This window comes from Triticum urartu, chromosome 6, assembly GCF_003073215.2.
Source record: "Triticum urartu cultivar G1812 chromosome 6, Tu2.1, whole genome shotgun sequence".
NCBI lineage: Eukaryota > Viridiplantae > Streptophyta > Magnoliopsida > Poales > Poaceae > Triticum > Triticum urartu.
The window spans coordinates 48,172,276-48,188,150 of record NC_053027.1 but is presented as its reverse complement, the minus strand read 5'-3'; the positions used below and the strand labels follow the sequence as shown (position 1 = coordinate 48,188,150).

Below are 15,875 nucleotides of genomic sequence, written 5' to 3'. Positions count from 1 at the left end.
AGAGGAGAGCAAAAAAAGCAAGACAACTATTGATTTGGATGATGATGATGATGAGGAGGCATCAAGTGATGGCGGCAAGAGAATCCCTACAACAAACTCGGTTGCCTACTCCAAACCAAAGAGACCAAATGGAGGCAAGAAAGATGCAAAAGAAAAGAAGAAGAGAGGAGACGATGATTTATAGAATGCTATGGAAGCTATTAAGCACGAAAGGAAGCAAACACGGTGAGGATGATGGAAAGGATCTAAGATGCGGCGGCCGAGGAGAGGAGGGTAACGACCGAGGAGAGGAAGGTGGCATTGGAGTAGAAGAAATTGGCCATGGAGTAGCGATCTAGATTATTGAAAAGGGAAAAGCACTTGTTCTTTATGGACACATCTACACTCGATGATAGGCAAAAGGACTACATCATTCTTTCCCGTGAAGTCTTGGTCCAAAAAAGAGCCATGGCCATGAGAGGCATGGGAGCTACCAATGGGAGGCATGGGTGGCTTCGGAGCTACCATGGGAGGCTTGAGAGCACCTACGGGAGGCATGGGTGGCTTCAGAGCTATCATGAGAGGCATGAGTTTTGGGTCTCTCACAGGAGGCATGGGAGCACCTTCGGGGTGACATGGGCGGACGCATGTCTTCCTGTGTGCCTCACATACCTTCGCATTATCTTGCTGGAGATCTTGTGAACACCATCCAAGCTCCTGATGACGATGTGGCGCTTGAAAATGAAGAGAAGGAAGAATCGTCTTTGGATGAGAAGGAAGAATCGGAGGAAGAAGAGGACGATGATGAGTGATGTGGCATGATTGTTGATGTGCCATTTGTTTGTGTAAACTTTTATTTGTCATGAACTTGGTTGGGTGATTTTGAACTATGTCGTACAAGTGAACTATGCTACGTCTCTGTTTTGCACATTTGTTTATTATTTGAAACATCATCATATTGTCAAATGGACATGTAAAAATCATATTTGCAAGCGCCGGATGCTTGTGCGCGCTGTAAATTAGCATGCCTTCTGGAGCTACTCGTGCATGCCATATTTTGGAGCGGCCGCTGGAGCCAGCGTCCTGCTTCCCGCAAAAAAAAAAACGCTATTTCGATGTTGTAAAAAAGTTTTTGCGTGCCGTGCAGTTGTGCGCCTGTTGGAAATGCTCTTAGAATCGTTTTTTACGGCGCCTATGTGATGCCCTATTCTGCAAGAACTTGGTGTTGCGGTGGCCCCTCCGGCCATAGCATCACTTCTTCCCCGTCGTAGAGCTCATGCAGGTCTTTTCAAGCCACACCGAACCGAAGTCAGTACGTACGTACCCAGTTCTGCATGTGCTTGGACACACCTTTTAACTTGCTATAAGAAGGCCCGTGAGCCCACTGTTCCCTGTGTCGTGCATGCATGTCCCATGCATGATGTAGGAGCGGGATCCTATACAGCGCGTAGGTCGCCCGCTAGCAACATACCCCCTCCCCCCAAAGCTCCCCGTTCAGCGTATGGGCGAGCCAATTTTGCGGTTTATTTTGCCGCCGGTTTTGGAAAGGTTGTAGAACCTTCCCAGAACCCTTTTTTTTGTTTTCTATACTGGTTTTTCATTTTTTTTCCTTTTCAATTCTTCTTTGTTTTCTTATTTTTTCTTTCTTTTTTTTCCTTTTTTTGGTTTTTTCTTTTCCTTTTTATTTTCTATTTTCTTCCTCTTCACTTTTTGACTATTTTTGTTCATTGTTTTCAAAAAATGTTCATCACATTCAAAATTTGTTCACTGAATTACAAATCTGTTCATTATTTTTTCAAAAAACTGTTCATCAAATTCAAATTTTGTTCATGACTTTTTCAAAAAATGTTCTTGAATACAAATTTTGTTCATTAAACTAAAAAAATGTTCATCAAATGCCAAATTTGTTTATAGATGTTCAAAATATGTTCATCAAATTAAAAAAGATGTTCATTCCTTTGAAATCACAAACATTTTTTGAATTCAAGAAATGTTTTGGAATTTGGTGAACATGTTTTAATTCTGTTAGCATTTATCATTTCGCGAACATATTTTTTCAAATCATGAACAATTTTTGAATTCACGAACATTTCACAAGTTGTAACTTTATTGAAATCCCGAATTAGTATTACAATGAAAAAAATAAAAAAAAAGAACAAAGAAAAGATGGTTCCGCTTTCCCTCCCCACACATGGGCCAGCCCATGAGGCAGCGTGGGGTAGCGAGGGGTACGCGCTCCGTCGTTCGCTGGCGCGTACAATGCTAAATAGGAGGTCTCGATGTAGCAGCTCATTGAATCTCGGATGCATGGTCTGACCATCTCTTCAAATCGAAAGCTGCCCATATGGTCCATCATCCTGGCGTCTGAAATACTTTTGGAAAGACAATTATGGTTAGTTTCGGATAATACGCTCGGAAATATACAAATAGGAGATGTTTTATTCTATTTTGATTACATTTGGATAGACAATTATTACTATTAATACCATCCTTAGTATCTAGATAAACTAAGACTATATAAATAGAAGATTTCTTATTCTGGTTTGATTATGTTTAGGTAGACAATTATTATTATTAGTATCAGCCTTCATATATAGATAAATCTATGGCAATCTATAAATAGAAGCTTTTTATTCTGTTTTGACTATGTTTGGATAGACAATTATTATTATTAGTATCAGCCTTCCTATCTAAATAAATCTAAGACAATCTACAAATAGAAGATTTTTCATTCTGTAGACAATTATTATTAGTAGTATCAGGATAAATACATTTGAAATACCATGTGATACATGTGGTAAACGATCCACACATGTGGAATATATCTAGACATGTTTTAGTGTTAGATACGTAGATACCTTTGTATCTAGATAAATCTAAGCCAATTTTTTGGGGAGAGAGGTAACATATAAAAAGGGGTCTCGCACTCATGGGCAAAGCAACACGTAAAGCAAAGTTGGCCTACCTACGCAACGATAACAAGGCAAGCTACCTCGCAAGCCTGTGTGCACTCAGCAAGCAGCAGTCTCCACAATGTTGGCTTGCTGCTGCTTTGTGTCCCAGCTGCTCATCGTAATAACGCTCATACACCTTGCCATGACCAAGAGCAAGGTCCACAGTGGCACATGCTCATCGGCGATGGTCCCGCTTCCACTTCCGCCGGGACCATGGTCGTGGCCACTGGTGGGTAGCCTGCCCGAGATGGTGCTCAATAAGCCAGCGTTCCGTTGGATCCATCGCGTGATGAAGGATATGGGCACCGACATCGCTTGCTTCCGCCTTGGCGGCGTCCACGTCGTCCCGATCACATGTCCCAAGATCGCAAGGGAGGTGCTCAAGAAGCAGGACAAGAACTTCTTGTCCCGCCCACTCACCTTCGCCTCCGACGCCATCAGCTGCGGGTACAAGGACGCCGTGCTCACGCCGTTCGGCGACCAGTGGATGAAGATGCGCAAGGTGCTCACCTCTGAGATCATCTGCCCCTCCCGCCACAAGTGGCTCCATGACAAGCGCGCCGACGAAGCTGACAACTTGACGCGTTACATATACAACCTCACCGCCGTGGGGTCATCTTCAACGTTGGGACTAGCCAACGTCAATGTCAGGCATGTCACACGGCATTACTGCGGCAACGTCATCCGCCGGCTTGTCTTCGGCCAACGGTACTTCGGGGAGCCTCAGCCGGACGGCGGGCCGGGGCCGATGGAGGTGGAGCACATGGATGCTTCCTTCACCCTCCTAGGGCTCCTCTTCTCGTTCTGCGTCAGCGACTACCTCCCGTGTCTACTTGGCCTAGACCTCGACGGCCACGAGAAAATTATTAAGGAGGCCAACACAAAAGTGGATAGACTGCACAACATGGTCATTGAAGAGCGTTGGAGGCAATGGAACAGCAACGAGAGGCAGGACGGGGTCCAGGACTTCCTTGACGTTCTCATCATGCTCGCCGATGGTGACGGTGAAAGTGCAACTATCCCTAGGTGGTTTTGGTAATTCATAACAACATATAGCTCATTGAGCTAATGCTATTCCAAGATGACTATTTCAGGAAAGCTCAATGATTGGCATGGCATGGATGTGAAAGTGGAACCCTCAAAATGCTAAGGACAAAGGATTGGCTCAAGCTCAAAAGCTCAAGACTCTTCATTTTATATTTTAGTGATCCAAGATCACATTGAGTCTTTAGGAAAAGCCAATACTATCAAGGAGGGATGAGGTGTTGCTTAATGAGCCTCTTGCTTCATATGCTTAGTGATATGCTCCAAAACCCTCAACTACTTTCCCATATCCACATATGACCTAAACCCTAAGCCAAACTCGGTCCTACCGATTCTTTCTATCCGGCGCCACCGAGTTTCACTTGTCATAAGCCACTGCCAAACCCTAGCAAATCGGTTCTACCGATAGGGATCTCGGTCTCACCGAGATGGGAAACTCTCTGTTTCCCTTTCGTAACTTTTCGGTCTCACTGAAAGAGCGGATCGGTCCCACCGAGATTGCAATGTAAATTCAGTGTTTCCTTTTTGTAACTTTTCGGTCTCACCGAAAGAGCAAATCGGTCCCACCGAGTTTGCCTGACCAACTCTCTGGTTAGCTAATTACCAAAATCGGTCTCACCGAGTTTGTGTAATCGGTCTCACCGAGATTACGTTATGCCCAAACCCTAACCATATCAGTACTACCGAGTTGCATGTCAGTCCCACCGAAAATCTCTAACGGTGACTAGGTTTACCTTTTCGGTCCGACCGAGTTTGTTGATTCGGTCCCACCGAGATTGGAAAACTGTGTGTAACGGTTGGATTTTGTGTGGAGGCTATATATACCCCTCCACCTCCTCTTCATTCGTGGAGAGAGCCATCAGAATGCATACACAATTCCAACTCATATGTTCTGAGAGAGAACCACCTACTCATGTGTTGAGACCAAGATATTCCATTCCTACCATATGAATCTTGATCTCTAGCCTTCCCCAAGTTGCTTTCCACTCAAATCTTATTTCCACAAAATCCAAATCCTATGAGAGAGAGTTGAGTGTTGGGGAGACTATCATTTGAAGCACAAGAGCAAGGAGTTCATTACCTACACACCATTTGTTACTTCTTGGAGAGTGGTGTCTCCTAGATTGGCTAGGTGTCACTTGGGAGCCTCCGACAAGATTGTGGAGTTGAACCAAGGAGTTTGTAAGGGCAAGGAGATCGCCTACTTCGTGAAGATCTACCGCTAGTGAGGCAAGTCCTTTGTGGGCGATGGCCATGGTGGGATAGACAAGGTTGCTTCTTCGTGGACCCTTTGTGGGTGGTTGCTTCTTCGTGGACCCTTTGTGGGTGGAGCCCTCCGTGGACTCGCGCAACCGTTACCCTTTGTGGGTGGAGCCCTCCGTGGACTCGCGCAACCGTTACCCTTTGTGGGTTGAAGTCTCCATCAACGTGGATGTAGGATAGCACCACCTATCCGAACCACGGGAAAAACATCCGTGTCTCCAATTGCGTTTGAATTCTCCAAACCCTTCCCTTTACATTCTTGCAAGTTGCATGCTTTACTTTCCGCTGCCAATATACTCTTTGCATGCTTGCTTGAATTGTGTGATGATTGCTTGACTTGTCCTACAATAGCCAAAATCTGCCAAGAACTAAAATTAGGAAAATGTTAAGTTTTTATTTGGTCAAGTAGTCTAATCACCCCCCCTCTAGACATACTTTCGATCCTACAAGTGGTATCAGAGCTTTGGTCTCCATTTGCTTTGATCTTCATAGCTTTTGGTGGTCATAGCCTTGGTTTCACAACCTAGGAGAGTATGGTGTCTAGCGAGGGAAATTATCACCGTAGAGGTCCTTACTTTGATGGTACTAACTTTGCTAGTTGGAAGCATAAAATGAAAATGCATATTCTTGGACATAACCCCGCCGTTTGGGCTATTGTGTGTGTTGGTTTGCAAGGTGACTTCTTTGATGGGAAAGAACCAAACCGTGAAGCTACCGCGGATGAGTTGAAGATGTTGCAATACAATGCTCAAGCTTGTGATATTCTCTTCAACGGATTGTGCCCCGAAGAATTCAACAAAATCAGCCGTCTTGAGAATGCAAAGGAAATTTGGGACACTTTGATTGATATGCACGAAGGTACCAACTCCGTCAAGGAATCCAAGTTGGATGTGCTTCAAAGTCAACTTGACAAGTTCAAAATGAAGGATGATGAAGGTGTCGCTGAAATGTACTCTAGGCTTGCTCTCATCACAAATGAGATTGCCGGCTTAGGAAGTGAAGAGATGACCGATAGATTCATCATCAAGAAGATTCTAAGAACCTTGGATGGAAAATATGATACCATGTGCACATTGATCCAAATGATGCCCGATTACAAAGATCTCAAGCCAACGGAGGTGATTGGAAGAATTGTTGCTCATGAGATGTCACTTAAGGATAAAGAGGAACTTCACAACAAATCAAGTGGTGCCTACAAAGCCTCATGTGAAGCCCCTACATGATCAAGTGAGAAACAAGACTTCAATGAAGAATTGAGCTTAATGGTGAAGAACTTCAACAAGTTCTACAAGAGTAGAAGCAAAGATAGAAGCTTCAAGTCAAGGTCCTACAATGACAAAAGATCTTCTAGTAGAGAGCGAAACTGCTACAGTTGTGGAAGACTCGGACACTATTCCAATGAGTGTACGGCTCCCTAAAAGAGAAGAGAAGATTCTCCAAAAAGAAGAAGCAAAGAATCACCACCAAGAGAGAGAAGGAGTAGAGATGATCCTTATGAACGAAGATACTCACGGAGAAGCAAGGATTCGGAAAGGAAGGAAAAATCATCAAGGAGCTACACAAGACAAAGACATCAAGCTCATGTTGGTGAATGGGTATCCGGCTCCGACTCCGACAGCCACTCCGAGAGAAGTTATCACTCCGACTCCGAAGATACTCAAGATGAAGGTGTTGCCGGTCTAGCACTTGTGTCAACCAACTCCTACGACATATTTGACTCACCAAATGAAGGAATTGGAAGATGCTTCATGACCAAAGGTCCTAAGGTAACACACCCCGAGTATGTTGATTTCAATAGTGATGAAGATGACTTGTTAGGTGATGATTTGCTTGTTGACAACTCTAGTGATGAATACTATGATGAAACGTAAATTAATCATGCTAATCAAGATAAAACGACTGACAATGATAAGGAGAATATTGAGGATCTAACTAAAGAACTAAACACTCTTAAGTTAGCTAATGAAACTATCTTCGAAGATCATCGAGAACTTTTAAGAGCTCATGAGAAATTACGCTTTGAAAAGCTCAATCTTGAGCAAGAGCATGAGTTCTTAAAAGCAATCAATGATGATCTCCGCAAGAAAAGTTCTTCTTACATTGCCAAGCGTTTACTCTTATCCACTTACATGCCTCAAGTCAAGTCTAGTAACAAGAACAAGAAAGATTCTTCCTCTAGCAGTAACAATGATCATGCTAAATCCAATATTGTTGCTTCTAGTAGTTCTCTTGATTCCACTAATGATTCTCTTAGCCAAGTTACACTTGAGCAAGAAAATAGCTTATTGAAGGGAATTATAGAGAAAGGGGTGTACAAAAGCCTTGCCGGGAGTAAGAAATTTGAGGAAATTGTGCGCAAGCAAGGAATGCACCGGAAGAATCAAGGTGTTGGTTTTGAACGAAAGTTCAATGCCAATGGAGTTGAGTGGGAAGAAGATCAATACCCCAAGACAAAGTTTGTTCCTCAACAAGAGAAGTATGATACTTCTTTCAAGGGGACACAAGCTCAAGATGATCTTCCACCACAAGACTACAAGCAAAAATGCAAGGACAAGCTTCAAGAGGAAATTGATGCATTTGAAGAAGCTCCTAAGACCTTAGTCAAGTGGATTCCCAAGACTACTTCAAGTTCCACTTCATCAAGTACGACTACAACTCCAAGGATTCCCATCAAGATGGTGTGGATCCAAAAGAAGAAGAACTAGAGAGTTCTTGAGGGTGACTCCGCCAACATACTTCACTCTTATCATTTTGGCAAGAACAAGTGCAATCAACTTCCACATCTTGCACTAGTTCAAGGAGTCACAAACCCTCTTGTTGGTAAGACAAGGGACAAGGTAACCTAAAAGTTTTCATGGACATCATCTTGTGTGTGCATCACTCTATGTCTATGGATATCCTTGTTTGTTCCTTGTGGGACTAACCCATGTAGGTATTGAAAGTGCAATTCACTCAAATGGATAGCTCCAAGTGATCTACATCAACATTGAGCATCCACATCTTCAACATCTACATGAAGCCATCATCGACAAAACCCGAGGTTAGTTCATCCCTCTAAGGGGGGATATCACATCTAGGGGGAGCTTTACTCTAAGACTTGAGCTAAAGCAACTCTAAAGATGTGAACACAACAATGCTTTATGTAAAAGTGGTAACCCCACTTGAGCTTAAACGATGAGTATGACCTATGATCAAGTGTTCTCACTTGACTCCTAAGTCAATATACTCATATATAGATGACCTTGTCATCACAAATTGCTTGGTAGATGCTAGAATTGGTTGTGCATGCCTTGTCACATATTTCATTTGCCATCTTATTGTGTGAGCATGCTGGTTGCATATTTACTCATTTGAGGACATCCACTTGTTGTTTTGATTGTTTGGTTTTATTTCCTTTTGCCAAGTGGATGGACAAGAATGCCTAAGAACCTCCTCTAGCTATCTATGCTTTTCTCGTCTCAAACTCTATTCATGCTACATCACAAAATTTGATCAAGTCAGATTCGAACCACTCTGTGTGAGGAGCGCTCGGAGTCCCCGATTCGTCATAGACTTAAACTTCCAAAACCTCTTTATGATTCTCGGTCTGACCGATACCCCACTTTCGGTCCTACCGAGATCATTAAGTTGATCTAGGTTTTCGATCTCGGTGCAACCGATTTGAACCTCTCGGTCACACCGAATTGCAACAACTGTATACAGTTTTGCATCTCGGTGCCACCGAGTTGTTCCACTCGGTCACACCGACAGGGTCGGGCTATATATAGCCACGGGCAAAAATTTGGAAATTTCTCCGAACCCCTTCGCCCGCGCGATAGCCTGCTCTGCCAACGTGGTCTCCGGATCGTCTCCTCGCCGCCAGCCGCCTCCAGTCGCTGGTCTCCGTCGCCGTCAACGGGAATTCTACCCCGCCGTTGCCGCCGTAGCGAGTCTCCACCGAACTAGGGTATGGACTCGATCTTTGTGCTATTCCCCAATCCGATTCTTAGCACATTGTGATCATCATGATTCTTGCCACGATTGAAACACTCCTATCTTGTCAATGAACTCGTAGATTAGGTTTGATTCGAAAATTCTAGGTTTAGGTTTCCGCCGAAACCATCTCGGACCCACCGAGTTGAAAAACTCGGTCCCACCGATTTGGCTTATGCCATTGCACAAGTGAGACTCGGTCTGACCGAGAATTACTTATCGGTGTGACCGATTTTGGAACTCTGTGAAACCCTAGCAGTCTCGGTGCCACCGAACTGTGACTCGGTCCAACCGAGTTCACTAGTTTAGGTTCCAAAACTGCTTCGGTATCACCGAGTTTGAAAATCGGTAGATCTGAGATGATTTCAGTGGGAAACTAAAACTAAGTTTTTGGACCATTCTTTTGCAAAAATCTCTGCATTTTGTGATGCTCATCCACTCTACCTCATCTATAAACTGTTCACAGGGTCAGCAGTCAGCTTGTTCATCATGTCAGACCAAAGTGATAGCCAGAACATGTCAGAAGAGCAAGTGCAGATGAGTGAGGGCACTAGTCCCTCAAGTTCTTCAGATGATGGCAGCAGGAGCACTCCTAGCAATTTGCCAAAAGCTGCCACCAGACAGAGGAAGAAGAGAACTTCAGATTCTGAGGATGAAGATTATGTGGCAGAAGAGGAAGCAACTTCCAAGAGAGTTGAACCAGCTCAAGGCACAAAGCCAGGGATGAAAATCAAAAGGCCAGCAGGTAGGCAGCCTATGCCAAAGGCCAGAGCTTCAACCAAGATTTCTGAGAAGCCCACTCCCATAGAGCCAGTTGCTGCTGAAGGTAAGAAGAGGAAGGAAAGGGTCAAGAAGACCGTAGCCAGAGTGCTTGGAAAGTCTTCCATCATGGAAGAAGAGGAAGAAGAGGAAGAAGAAGAGGTTGCTGCACCGGCACCTAAGGCACCTAAGCTTATGGGTGATGCTATCATGACAGGGGCTGCCACATCTAAGCCCAAAGAAGCACCCAAAGCTGCCTCCAAGTCCAAGTCTGCACCAAAGAGAAACACAAGGAGCATACCTGCAACTGAGAAGAACAAGGCCCCAGTGCCTGAAGCTGCAGAAGAAGATGATGAAGAGCAAGTACTCAGAAAACTCAAGCCCAAGATCCCAGACCACAATGATGCTCATCCTGTGGCTGAGGATATGAAGCTCAGGAGAGATTCAGGGCTGAGGAAGTGGAGAGAAGCAGATCCGTATGCTTCAAGGAGAAGAACTGCTGTGGATTACAGATTTCACACCAAGGAACAGCAGGACTTCTATGAGACAGTTTTGCTTGACAAGAAGCCAATAGTTTGTGACATGAGATGGGTTGATTGGGAGTACATCAAGGACAATGAAGAGCACTATCCTGGAGTGCAAGACAACTTTAGTGCTTGTGGAGTTGCAGACTTTGTTGGGCAGAAGCTCACAAAGTGGAATGAGGAGCTTATCATGCAGTTCTACTCCACAACACACTTTTATCCAGATGGTAGGATAACTTGGATGTCTGAGGGTACGAGGTACCAATCTACAGTTGCTGAATGGGCTCAGCTGATCAATGCCCCTGAAGAGCATGAGGATGACTTGGATATCTATGCCAAGAAGAAGATGGATCATAACTCAATGTCCAATATGTACAAAGAAATTCCAAATGAAGCTCTTGAAACTTTCAAATTTGGCTCAGTGCATTATCTTCTGTCAGGGCTGCCAACTATCAATTGGATCTTGAGGCACACCTTATTGCCCAAATCTGGAGATCACAAGATGATCCGAGGCCATGCAATCAATTTGCTTCATGTATTTGATGTACCTCAGAAATTCAAGGTCATGAGCCTCATAGTAGAGACAATCAAGAGGACAGCAGCAGACCAGAAGAGGAGCTGTGGATATGCCCCATAGATTCAGGAGCTCATCAACTCAAAGATGGGCACAGGCATATACTCATTGGACAAGGAACACCTGCCCATCCGTCCAGATTTTGAGGATAATCAAGTGGTTATGACTGAGAATGAACCATCATCAGCACAAGCACAAGCAAAGAAGGAGAAGGCAAGGAAGGAGAAAGCTGCCAAGATGCCAACTCAAGAGGAGGCATCTGAATATTTCTTGAAAACTAAACAAGAGCAGCTTGGTTACCTAATTGCATCCACCCTGCGGATTGAGAAAGGACTAGCCACCCTAACTCAGAACCAGGCAAGCCTAGAGAGAATCATGGAACAAAAGTTCTATGACTTGGATGTCAAGGTGACAGAGATTCAGACTGCAGTGGAGCAGCTCCAGGATGACATGCAGGAGAGGAGAGGCAGGACTACAACTGATGCCTTTGCCAGAGTGCCATGAGGTCCAAGGTCGTCTGCAGTGCTAGTTGCTGACACCAGAGCCACCACTTCTGCACCAGCTACAGCCTCAGTTCCACCAGCTCCAGCATCTACCTCAGCCCCAACTCCAGCGTCTACTTCAGCGTCTACAGAAGCCTTCATCCTTGGAGTGATCCGAACTCCACCACCACCTGAAGATCAAGCCTGAGCATCGATCTAGCACTATGAATTTTCTAGAAACTTTTTGGTAACTTGTTGCCAAAGGGGGAGAAAAATGTATAGATCATAGGCTTCGAGAGAGAGAGAGTGTTGCTTTTTTTCTCTCTTGCTTTATTTGGTGGTTTTTCGAACTTTGTTTGCTTTTGAGTGCTTGAGATAATATGTCATTGCTCGTGAGACATTGATGATCATGTGTTTGATCATAAGCTACACTTAATGTTTGCTTAATGCTATTATCTTATCTATCTTATGTGATCATTCACTATTCTTGGTGATGAGTGCATGTATTTCATTCTTATAATTTTAAGCGCTCCACCAAGATGTATGTGACATGGAAGAGTAACCCATGACTCTAACTCTTTGTGCATTTGCAGTCCAAAGAAAATTTTAAATATGCACAAATTTAGGGGGAGCTCTTACTTATCACATACTTCTCAAAGCGACGATATATTTCATGCTTATTATCATTTGTCGAAGCTTTGATCTATATGTTGTCATCAATTACCAAAAAGGGGGAGATTGAAAGTGCAACTATCCCTAGGTGGTTTTGGTAATTCATAACAACATATAGCTCATTGAGCTAATGCTATTCCAAGATGACTATTTCAGGAAAGCTCAATGATTGGCATGGCATGGATGTGAAAGTGGAACCCTCAAAATGCTAAGGACAAAGGATTGGCTCAAGCTCAAAAGCTCAAGACTCTTCATTTTATATTTTAGTGATCCAAGATCACATTGAGTCTTTAGGAAAAGCCAATACTATCAAGGAGGGATGAGGTGTTGCTTAATGAGCCTCTTGCTTCATATGCTTAGTGATATGCTCCAAAACCCCCAACTACTTTCCCATATCTAGATATGACCTAAACCCTAAGACAAACTCGGTCCTACCAATTCTTTCTATCCGGCGCCACTGAGTTTCACTTGTCATAAGCCACTGCCAAACCCTAGCAAATCGGTTCTACCGATAGGGATCTCGGTCTCACCGAGATGGGATTGCAAACTCTCTGTTTTCCTTTCGTAACTTTTCGGTCTCACCAAAAGAGCGGATCGGTCCCACCGAGATTGCAATGTAAATTCAGTGTTTCCTTTTCCTTTTGTAACTTTCGGTCTCACCGAAAGAGCAAATCGGTCCCACCGAGTTTGCCTGACCAACTCTCTGGTTAGCTAATTACCAAATCGGTCTCACCGAGTTTGTGTAATCGGTCTCACCGAGATTACGTTATGCCCAAACCCTAACCATATCGGTCCTACCGAGTTGCATGTCAGTCCCACCGAAATCTCTAACGGTCACTAGGTTTACATTTTCGGTCCGACCGAGTTTGTTGATTCGGTCCCACCGAGATTGGAAAACTATGTGTAACAGTTGGATTTTGTGTGGAGGCTATATATACCCCTCCACCTCCTCTTCATTCATGGAGAGAGCCATCAGAACACATACACAATTCCAACTCATATGTTCTGAGAGAGAACCACCTACTCATGTGTTGAGATCAAGACATTCCATTCCTACCATATGAATCTTGATCTCTAGCCTTCCCAAGTTGCTTTCCACTCAAATCTTCTTTCCACAAAATCCAAATCCTATGAGAGAGAATTGAGTGTTTGGGAGACTAGCATTTGAAGCACAAGAGCAAGGAGTTCATTACCTACACACCATTTGTTACTTCTTGGAGAGTGGTGTCTCCTAGATTGGCTAGGTGTCACTTGGAAGCCTCCGACAAGATTGTGGAGTTGAACCAAGGAGTTTGTAAGGGCAAGGAGATCGCCTACTTCGTGAAGATCTACCGCTAGTGAGGCAAGTCCTTCGTGGGCGATGGCCATGGTGGGATAGACAAGGTTGCTACTTCGTGGACCCTTTGTGGGTGGTTGCTTCTTCATGGACCCTTTGTGGGTGGAGCCCTCGTGGACTCGCGCAACCGTTACCCTTTGTGGGTGGAGCCCTCCGTGGACTCGCGCAACCGTTACCCTTTGTGGGTTGAAGTCTCCATCAACGTGGATGTAGGATAGCACCACCTATCCGAACCATGGGAAAAAACATCTGTGTCTCAATTGCGTTTGAATCTCCAAACCCCTTCCCTTTACATTCCTTGCAAGTTGCATGCTTTACTTTCCGCTGCAATATAAATATACTCTTTGCATGCTTGCTTGAATTGTGTGATGATTGCTTGACTTGTCCTACAATAGCCAAAATCTGCCAAGAACTAAAATTGGGAAAAGGTTAAGTTTTTATTTGGTCAAGTAGTCTAATCACCCCCCCTCTAGACATACTTTCGATCCTATAGACGGCAAGCCATTGCTCAACATCGATGAGGTCAAAGCACAATGCAAGGTAAGCAAAATATTAATTAATGAGAAATTTTAAGATGGTTCAAGGGCCTAGATTGAATTTAGTGACCAATTGCCTCATAGTCCTACAAGGTAATACGTCATCCATGAGAAAAGGTAATAGCTCACACTCTTAAATAGATCTTATACTGTATTTCACAGGTGTTAGAAAAGGGAAACAATAGAATAAGAAATTATGAATTGATAGTTTAAACATATCATTATTGCATTTTTCTACCATTTTGATGTGATTTCAACTTAAACTGTATTTAAAATTCCAATTAGTCAATGTAATCTATCTTCATGCAAATATATAAATTGTATTAACTTACATTTATCTCCATGGAATGCATGCAGGACATAATATTAGCGGCCATAGATAACCCGTCAAATGCAGTGGAGTGGGCGCTGGCAGAGATGGTGAACAACCCAAAATTGGTGGCCAAAGCGGTGGAGGAGATGGACCAGGTGGTCGGTCGCGAGCGACTGGTGCAAGAGTCGGACATCGTGCAACTCAACTATCTCAAGGCGTGCATACGTGAGGCATTTCGCCTCCACCCAGTCGCTCCCTTCAACGTGCCGCATGTGGCAATTGCCGACACCATTGTTGCGGGCTACCGCGTTCCCAAGGGTAGCCACATCATCCTCAGCCGGCTGGCCCTGGGCCAGAACCCCACCGTCTGGGATGAACCACTCCACTTCAAGCCAGAGCGCCATATGGTAGACAACATCAATGTGGTGCTTACCGAGAGCGAATTGCGGTTCATCTCCTTTAGCACCGGACGGCGGGGATGCATCACGGCATCACTAGGAACAACCATGAGTGTCATGCTCTTCGGCAGGCTCCTGCATGGCTTCACCTGGACCAAACCGTCTGGGGTGTCGGCCATCAATCTCCGCGAGTCCAAGCATGACCTCTTCATAGAGGAACCGCTAGTGCTACATGCTGAGCCACGTCTTGCAGCGCACCTCTACCCTCTCATGCACCGTTGAGCAAATAACGAGCTATGAATCACCAATAAGGCAAGTATGCTATTTTCTTGATGAATCTATGTACTTATATACTAATAAAGGAAGGCGATATTCTTATTTTCGTCCCGCTTTGTTTCGTTCCACTTCGATTGATTTTCACGTATGCTAGCTATTTTGGTTTTGTCCATTTCACATACGAGCGAGCCGGTTTCTTTCATGCGTCGCTGGATCGTCCTAGGCTTGTCCAAAACATTGGAACAATACCCGCTAGCCAAACAACCACCCATCTACTGTTGATTTTGGACAGATAGAGATGAAAATGTATACAAGATGATGCTCTTTTTATCACCAACGAAGGATGACAGTGGGTCGGCTGTATACGTTGGGCAACTCCATTTGAGTTGTTTCTTCCATCCCATGTCCCAGGCAGGGCAGCATAGCAGCCTATAATAGTCTTTTTATTTTGGTTCATCAATTAAATAGTGCCACCTAGTTTTCTTACTTTGAATTCTACAAGTTTATATACGCTAGCAAGTTGCCATGGAAATCAACAAGCAGCCTCAAAAAACATAAAAAAACTCAGAGAGTGAGGTATGCAATGAGGACGCATATTACGAGGGTGATCTCCAATTTGAGATCCGAGATTATGGGCCAATGAAAGCAATAAAGACATGATTAAAGATCTCTGGTTATGGGCCAATGGAACCAGTGAAGACCCAACTAAATATCTGAGATTATAGGCCAATGAAAGAAATGAAGACCTGATTAAAGATTCAAGATTATTATGGGCCAATGGAAGAAATAAAGA

The 15,875-nt window shown here is 44.1% G+C and overlaps 1 protein-coding gene across 1 annotated transcript; it reads left to right on the top strand.

Moving 5' to 3' along the window:
* Positions 1 to 3,012: 3,012 nt before the first annotated feature.
* LOC125516660 (tyrosine N-monooxygenase-like) lies at positions 3,013 to 15,088 on the top strand. The gene is made up of 3 exons (XM_048682016.1): positions 3,013 to 3,937; positions 14,053 to 14,099; positions 14,453 to 15,088. Exons 1-3 carry the CDS (start codon positions 3,013 to 3,015, stop codon positions 15,086 to 15,088), a joined length of 1,608 nt encoding a protein of 535 aa, XP_048537973.1.
* The last annotated feature ends 787 nt before the right edge of the window (positions 15,089 to 15,875 follow it).

What these genes read in the sequence shown, in the direction of transcription:
- LOC125516660 (XM_048682016.1), top strand. Translation starts at nt 3,013, where the DNA reads ATGTTGGCTTGCTGCTGCTTTGTGTCCCAGCTGCTCATCGTAATAACG. An exon ending in CATGCTCGCCGATGGTGACG is followed by an intron (nt 3,938 to 14,052) that starts GTGAAAGTGCAA and finishes TCGATCCTATAG; the next exon opens with ACGGCAAGCCATTGCTCAAC. An exon ending in AGGTCAAAGCACAATGCAAG is followed by an intron (nt 14,100 to 14,452) that starts GTAAGCAAAATA and finishes GAATGCATGCAG; the next exon opens with GACATAATATTAGCGGCCAT.